Source organism: Neofelis nebulosa, chromosome 1 (genome assembly GCF_028018385.1).
Source record: "Neofelis nebulosa isolate mNeoNeb1 chromosome 1, mNeoNeb1.pri, whole genome shotgun sequence".
Taxonomy (NCBI): Eukaryota; Metazoa; Chordata; class Mammalia; order Carnivora; family Felidae; genus Neofelis; species Neofelis nebulosa.
Window position 1 is genome coordinate 116,119,060 of NC_080782.1, and position 8,253 is coordinate 116,127,312.

At 38.3% G+C, this 8,253-nt stretch overlaps 1 protein-coding gene across 6 annotated transcripts in view; it reads right to left on the reverse strand.

Moving 5' to 3' along the window:
* Positions 1–7,741, reverse strand: part of DDX4 (DEAD-box helicase 4) — a 90,032-nt gene extending 82,291 nt beyond the window's left edge. For all 6 annotated transcript variants that reach the window (XM_058732357.1, XM_058732356.1, XM_058732354.1 and 3 more), the window contains exons 1-2: positions 7,629–7,741; positions 6,770–6,865 (exon numbers count right to left, since the gene is read on the reverse strand). In XM_058732357.1, the coding sequence (XP_058588340.1) occupies positions 6,770–6,841 (72 nt within the window). In that variant the 5' untranslated portion in view covers positions 6,842–6,865; positions 7,629–7,741. The remainder of the gene's footprint in view (positions 1–6,769; positions 6,866–7,628) is intronic.
* Positions 7,742–8,253: the final 512 nt, after the last annotated feature.

Consider the following 8,253-nt stretch of genomic DNA (forward strand, 5'->3'; position numbering starts at 1 on the left):
ATTAAGAACAGAAAGGCAAATACTTTTGGGATTTTGGTAATTACTACAGTATAAAGTTCCAATTTACAATTACCATAGACATTAAAACAAGAATGATCTAGTTTTCTATCTTTAAAGTGCAATTCTAAAGACTTTTTTTTTCCTAGTGGCCAAAGTATTATCCAGTGACTAGAATCCAAAAAAGGTCTGGTTTTATTTAAGTGATATAAAGCTAATAAAGGTAATGAGACACTTCGGCAGTCAATAACTTAAAAATTATTATTAGATGACCTTCAGGCTGTGGAATTTAATATTCCACATACACGAAATTTAAAAATTCCAAGGCAAATTCTGAAACAAAACATCATTAAAGATTCTTAACCTTTTTCATTACCTTAAAAATAAATTACCTTCATATTCCCTTCTGCTACTGCAGTACTTCTCTCTCTTAAAACAAAATGTCTACAGTTAGTTGCTGCCTCTACTTTTTCATATCCCTTTTTCCTTAAATCTACTCCAGTTTAGCTTCCATCCTCATTCTACACTGAAAATGCTTTTAATAAGGAAATTATGTAATAAAATTACTACTTTTATCTTTCATTCTACCAGAGCTCTCAGCAGCATTTGAAATGACAGACTATTTCCTTCCTCTTTATAACATTCTCCTCTTGGCTTAAGGAACCCACAATTCTCTGGTTTTCTTTCTTGCTCCAGTGGCTACTTCCTCCTCAGTCTCCTTTTGCCGGCTCCTCTTATACTGGACCTCTCAAGTTGGACTATCCAGGGTCAAGCCCTCTAAGTCTGTTTTACACTATGTATCTTTACCTAGTCTGGTAGCTTTAAATCCCATTAACACACAGGGACACCTGGGCGGCTCAATCAGTTAACTGTCCAACTCTTGGTTTCAGCTCAGGTCACGATCTCATGGTTAGTGCACAGAGCCCGCTTGGGATCCTCTGTGTCTGTCTCTCTCTGCTCCTCCTCTGCTCATAGCTGTCTTGCTCTCTCTCAAAAATAGACATTAAAAAAAAATCTTTTTAATAAATTTTAAAAATCCCATTAATATACAGATAATTACCACATTTATTTTAATGTTTATTTTTGACAGAGAGAGAGAGAGAGAGAGAGAGAGAGACAGAGCATAAGCGGGGGAGGGGCAGAGAGAAAGGGAGACACAGAATCCGAAGCAGGCTCCAGGCTCTGAGCTGTCAGCACAGAGCCCGACGAAGGGCTCTAAGTCACAGACCGCGAGATCATGACCTGAGCTGAAGTCGGACGCTCAACCGACTGAGCCACCCAGGCGCCCTGATAATTACCACATTTATATCTATATCCCTGATCCCTCTTCTAAGCAACTAATGCATAAAAGCTACTTTACTTTTATGTTTTCATAGCCATCCCAAATTGAACACAACAAAGCTAGCATTCTTTGTTTTTACCCCTCCCAAGCTTATACATTTTTTCAGAGATTCCCCACTTCAGCAAATGGAACCATCTTCTATCCAGTTGCTTAAACTTAAAAGAAGTCTATGGTACAACACAAGCAATATAGTCAATGATACTGAAACAGCATTGTATGGTTTACAGATGGTAGCTACACTATCATCAGCATACCTTAACATACAAACTTGTCAAATCACTGTACACCCAAAACTAATATTGTGTATCAATTATACTTAAATTAAATAAAATAATAAAATTTTTAAAAACTAGACATCAACCTTGATTACTCTCTTTCACTCCCCACACCCAGTCAAGCCAGTCCTACTAACTAAGCTCACAACTACCTTCAGGCCCCTCTCCCTTTGCTTTTCCCTTTCCCTCTCTGACTTCATTTTCTACCACTCTTGTTTCATCTTACAGTGCTTTAGCCACACTACATGTAGTAGGATGAAATATGGCCACCCACATTACCTTATTTGGAAAAAGAATGCAGATATAATTACAGATTCTGAAAAAAGAAGAGATTACTCAATTATCTGTGTAGACCTTAAATGTCACTACAAATGTCCTTATGAGAGGCAAAAGAAGTTAACCAAGGCCATGGGAAGACAGAGCAATCAGAAATTTCAAAATATTTTACACATAAGGGTTCTCACACACAGCTACAAATAATTCATTCTCATTCTGGTAAACACATTTCTTTTGACCTTCTATGTACTCTTAATATTTTCAATTATGAAATATCACACCCTTTAAAGGTTGTTTTCTTTTAAAGGTCTTTTTCAAGCAAATGAATATTTCCACCAACATAGTAAGGTTTTGATCTCAATGACTTGTCAGAGCTGCTATTCAAATGAATTTATAGCTGGACAATTTATGAACCTTGGAGATGCCTCCTCCCTGTCCAATTTGGGGTCCAATACAATTCCATGTTTTCTTCCCCCAGCCCCTTAAATTCCTTAGCAAATATATCTTTCACTTTATATTCAGAATCCCCTGAAATGCCTAAGAATGTATCAATTTATACAAAGTACCAAGATCTCATTTCCTATTTTAGGTTCCATGTCAAATAGAGCTGAGATAGGTTGTCCAAATAAAATGACCAGACAGGTTATATCAGACAGTGTCACATAAAATTTAAATTTCAAACAAATTATTTCTCCTTCTTTGATCTGATACAGAAATTAAAGTCCCAAAATACAGACAATATTATCCTCCATCCCTTCTTCTGATTGATCAGTCCTGGCCAGATCAGCCCCATTCACATCCACAGTTGAAGCCTGGTCCTTTCTTTGACAACTGCTACATGGAGACATCTAAAATTACTGCAGTTACTTCAGTACCTCCAGGGCTGAAAAACTCCAACTCTTGAGTCTCATGTATCACACACAGATCTAAGGTTCTAGATAGCTAGCATGTCACACAAGAAAAAGCAAACACCTCAAAATTTAGAAAAAACAACCAAAGCCAGGAACAAATATGACTGTTCTAAGAGCTTACAATGTAGGCCCTAATTTTTTTATCTGAGAGCATTTTCCAAATAAAAGTTCTTTCCCCCAAACATTTCACAATCAAAACTTATAGTGAAAACATCTCCCACACACTATGAGAGAAACCTACTATAAATGATAATAGTGTATAGACAGAGAAAAAAAACAAAAGGCTCTCTAGTTTCAGTTTCTCTCTGGTGTCACCGAATCTCTATCAGTTGACTAGAATCTGCTGGCTGTAAATTGATGATTCTTCTTCAAGAGGATTCAGTTTTCTCTATTCTCCAGACCTGTTCCACCAACATCTCTGCCACCTTTGCAATCTCTTTAGCCCTCTCCTCAGCTTTCTCGTATCTTTTCATCACTCTACTCTAGACTTAATTGTTTAGATTTTGATTATGAGTCATCAGAGCTCCTTCCTCCAAGCCTGCCACTTTTATCTGGATGGCCATTTTATTTGGATGACCATTTTGACCAGCTTCCACAAGTTGCTCTTATTTAGCATATAATAATATCCCAGCTTTCTAGTAGAAGACACAATATCCTCCTACATCTCAGTGATAATTGTAGGCAGAAATTGCTCAAAATCTTCTTAAGGCTCTAGCAGTTCAGCTTCCTTAGGTCTGCAAATACAATGATGTTCAAGGGCCACATTTCTTCTCACTACTTCAGAATCATAGTATGAACAGAGAAGCCCCGAACTTTATTTTCTTACCTAATTATTACAAACTTTGCTACTACTACTTAACAAAATTGTATTGTGGGTGGACCAATTATCTCACACTATTTCTACTTTAATCACAAGAGTATCTGACTTCTGAAATGTGCCACCAAAAAGGGAGACAGATGGAGACAATCACTATGTAGACCTACTCCCATGGTCCTCCAACAAGAAGCATTCATTACACAGCTAGTAAGCAAATCCAATACCCTGTTACATTCACCATACCCACCACTCCAAAACTCATTCCAACAAGCTTACATGAAATATGCAAATGCCTAACAATTAAGATGTCTGGACTACATAATTGCTGCATTATCAAATTCTTCCTAACCTCACATCTTTTACTGGTCTACACCGAAGTAGTACACTTCCCAGTGGCCTATCAGTACAAAATCATATAAGAATGGGTAAAAATTAAATCTCCAAATAAAAATCCTAGAAAGTTTTCATAAAAGGCTGATCACATATTGTTTAAGATGGATTAAGCCAAGACAGCCGCAGGGTGAAGACAAATTCTAAAAAACAAAAAGCCCAGCTGTCTCTTAAAACAGAAATTCAGGGGGCCACCTGAGTGGCTCAGTTAAGCATTTGACTCTTGATTTCGGCTCAGGTCGTAATCTCAGCAGTATGTGTTTGAACCCCTTGTCAGGCTCTGCACTGACAGTATGGAGCCTGCTTGGGATTCTCTCTCCAGACCTCCCCACTCATGCTCTCTCTCTCTCTCTCTCTCAACATCAATAAACTTAAAAAAAATTGAAATAGAAATTCAGAACTACCAATCAAAATGGTGCCTTTAAATGAAACTAGGCAAAATAAAAGACCTCAGATCTCTCCCACATGTATATATCATATAATCATCTTCACTTTCTGTACTTTTTATTCAACCAAGGCACACAAAGGCATTGATTGCACCATGTTCCTCCAAGTCAACTAGGCCAGATAGCTAATTGCTCAACAGCATCAGGAATTAAGTTTGCAGACAAATACAAAAAATTTACAAATTGGCCCCACATAAATATTAAGAATCATAAGGTAAAGTTAGTATTAACATTTAATTTAGTATTCGTAATATTAAACAAGGTATGTTACTAAATAGCACAAATATTTCCAAAAAGGTAAGTCTGAAAGATCTGACAGTCAACCACCCTCAATTTCAGACAGCTTATTCAATAAACAAGTACAACATGATTGAGTCTAATGTACTATTTGAAGAATGCTTAATGAAGAAAAAAATCTCAGACTAAGAAGAAACAAAATTAAATGACTAAGTTCAAATGAAAAAGTCTGTATCTGTGAACTAAACTTTGTAATATAATAAATTTACTGAGAACTGGGGTAAAAAGAACCATAAAATATCCTTTAAGTAATTCCATTTTTTAAAAAATACTCCCAAATTAAAAAATATATATATAAGCTGTAGATATTCATGACATTACAGTGAAAAGATAACATCTTAAATTCCCGCCAACAGAAAATTATATTACAGTAGATCCATTCCTTGAAGTACTATGCAACCTTAAGAAATTATTTAGGAAGTTAGTAGTAATATGGAATAGTGCTCAAGAGTGAAAAGGCTGGAATCAAAAATATTATTATGTACTATCATTTGGGGGGGGAAGAAAATTTAATAAAAATTTACAAGAGTGTGCTAATAAACATGATTGTTAAGTACTTTTTCTCTTTTCCCAATATTGTAAAAAAAAAAAAAATTTTTATGAGGCACAGGACTATAAAAAAACTAACACACAAAAGATGTCTTTCTCAAGTAAGCTCAAAAAAAAAAAAAAAAACACGATAAATTCAGATTAAGATCTTGAGTATTTTGACACCCTCACCCAAAAATCTTCAGTATTTTGAAATAAACTTTATATACAAATCAAATCCAATTAAGAGAAATAAAGTATTACATATATTTTTATGTGATAGAACTTCCATTAAGATATCTCTTGAAATAATGAAGTGTTTGTAAAAAGTGACCAACATAAATGCAAACTGGAAATTCCAGAAGAAAACAATATAGTGGTGCCTAAGTGGCTCAGTCATTTAAGCAACTGACTGTTGGTTTTGGCTCAGGTCATGATCTCAAGGTTTCATGGGTTTGAGCCCCTCAGCGGGCTCCATGCTGACAGTGCAGAGTCTGCTTGGAATTCTGATTCCCTCTCTCTCTGCCCCTTCCCTGCTCATGATGTTTCTGACTCTCTCAAAGTGAACACATGAACTTCAAAAAAAAAAAAAAAAAAAGAAAAGAAAACCAACTTTTGAGACATTTTCAAATAAATAACACTTGTGCAAAAACAATCCTTTAAAATATATTAACTTCTAGGGGCACATGGGTAGCTCAGTCAGTTAAACATCCGACTTCGACTCAGGTCATGATCTTAGCTTAGGCCATGATCTCATGGTTCATGAGTTCGAGCCCCATGTTGTCAGCTCAAAGCCTGGAGCCTGCTTCGGATTCTATTTCCCGCCCTCTCCTTCTGTCCTTCCCCCGCTCACACTCTGTTTCTCTCTCTCTCTCTCTCAAAAATGAACATTAAAAAAATATATATTAACTTCTAAAGTAGAGGGTTTTTTTTTAAGTCAACTTTCAAATCAGAACTGAAACCCAAAAAGCTATTCCAAGTCCTGTTCTTTTGAATTACAATATAACTCTCCCAATGCTAAGGAAAAAGATCTGATGATTTGCACATTTGAAGAGCCAAGTGATGACACCATCTCAATCAGCCTAACATACGCATCCTACTTGTAGGAAACCAATTTATAGAATTCAAAATATCACCCAACACCAAACTGTATTTTTCAGTTTTCAATACAAGTGTCTGTCAAACATGTTCAACCATATTTGTACCAGCTTGCTTCCACCCACAGTAAGTCCTCAATCACTGACATTTAAATTGTCAATAATATCACTACACATATTTTAGTTAATTATCAAATTACCTCATACTATTTTATTCCATTTGAGGCTTAGAGTGCCTCCTCTTCATTGCCCCTAAGGCAGTTAATAACAATCAGATGGAGGTAAGCACAGCACACTCCACCGGACTGTAATCTAGAACTTTCCCACCACAGTGATTTTCAACTTCAATAAAATCTGTAGTGTTTAATAACCACAAACTTTAAATTTTACTACCTTCTCAAATACAGGAACATAGGAAGACATATGAGGTTTGATTATTTCCGCTTCCCAATCTTCATCTCCCATGGTGGCTTCCAGTTCTATTTTTATCTAAATTTTTTTAAAAAAAACGTACATTTGGCCTCTATTAGATCAGAATCATATACTTAACAACATGAACTGTCACAATTTCACATACACCTCCCAAAACTACTGAACTAGCTGCTGATCTTCCCCAAAGATCCCCTTATTTTTTATCTTTAAAAATGAGTTGAACTACTTAACCACTCTTGCAACCACAATGTCCCTACTGGGCCTTTCTCCAAAATCTGTTTACTGACTTTATCCTCTCCTTTCAAGGGTCTCCCAAACAGCTTACTGGATATTAAGGGTAAGGGAAATTTCTCAACTACTACTCAATGTTTCTCTCTTTGCACACCTCCCTTCAAAAGTAAAGATGTTTGGTTTGTAGGTTTTGATAGTTTACTGGGAGAGAGGGAGCCAGGGCCAAGGCCTTCAAGCTTGGCGGGGTAGGGGTCACGAGTTAGGTGGCCCAAATGCTTTCAACAGTGGACAACTAGTTACTCTAAGGGGCGTTTGTACACAAATGATACTACAGCCACTCTTGTTCGGAGAAAACGCCACACACAAACTGGGCAAAGATGCTTCTTTACCTCCTCTACAGGCCTCTACGCCCTACAGGCGTCAGCCGGGCTTTAAGACTTACACTGGTAAGTAAAGAAAAAGCCCCAAAGGACGGCTCCAAGGCCCACCTGCCCCATCCGTTCTTCATCTAGCCTAAACTCTGACTACCGGGAAACCCACAGGGGCCAGTGGAGACCCACGCCAGGAAGAAAGTCGCCAGGCCACTCACCTCTCCGCTGCTTGCTCTCCCGGGGTCCTCTCAGGCGGCGACGCCGCTTAAACGGCTGCACGTGCAGGACGCCGCTGACTGCGTCAGGTGCGCAGCTTCAACAACAAATGGCACCAGGCGACGAGTGCCTCCAGCCAATCAGCGCTCAGACCACCGGCGTTGCCCCACCCCATCTCCAGCAGTGCGTTCCCTATTTGCTCGCATTTGAGGTCGCTAAAGCCAGACCCGCTCTCTTTTTCACACAGTGGCCCGTTAGGCCTGGGGGTATAAGGCTGGCCGTGAGCCACTTGTCTCTAGATTCTTGGGGAGGGGGTGGTCCTCAATGTGGAGATGCCCTAGATTTTCTCTGTGTGCAAGCCAAAGATGCACATCCCCTTTTTATAATACCAAAAATAAAAGGGAAGGTGAGTAATGCCCTGCCTCCAACCTCTTTGACTTGATCTTCCTGTTTTCTTGCTGTAGTCCCTGGCTGTTGGTCCCTCTGGTTCTTTATTTCTGAGGTGCTTGCTTCACAACTGGGGATTCCTGCTGCCTCAGCATGTGGCTAAGGACTGTGGAGCTGGCACGTTTCCGTTTCCTCCCCATGACAGCTAGGATGAGGCTCTGTCCTGCCTCATCCAGGATG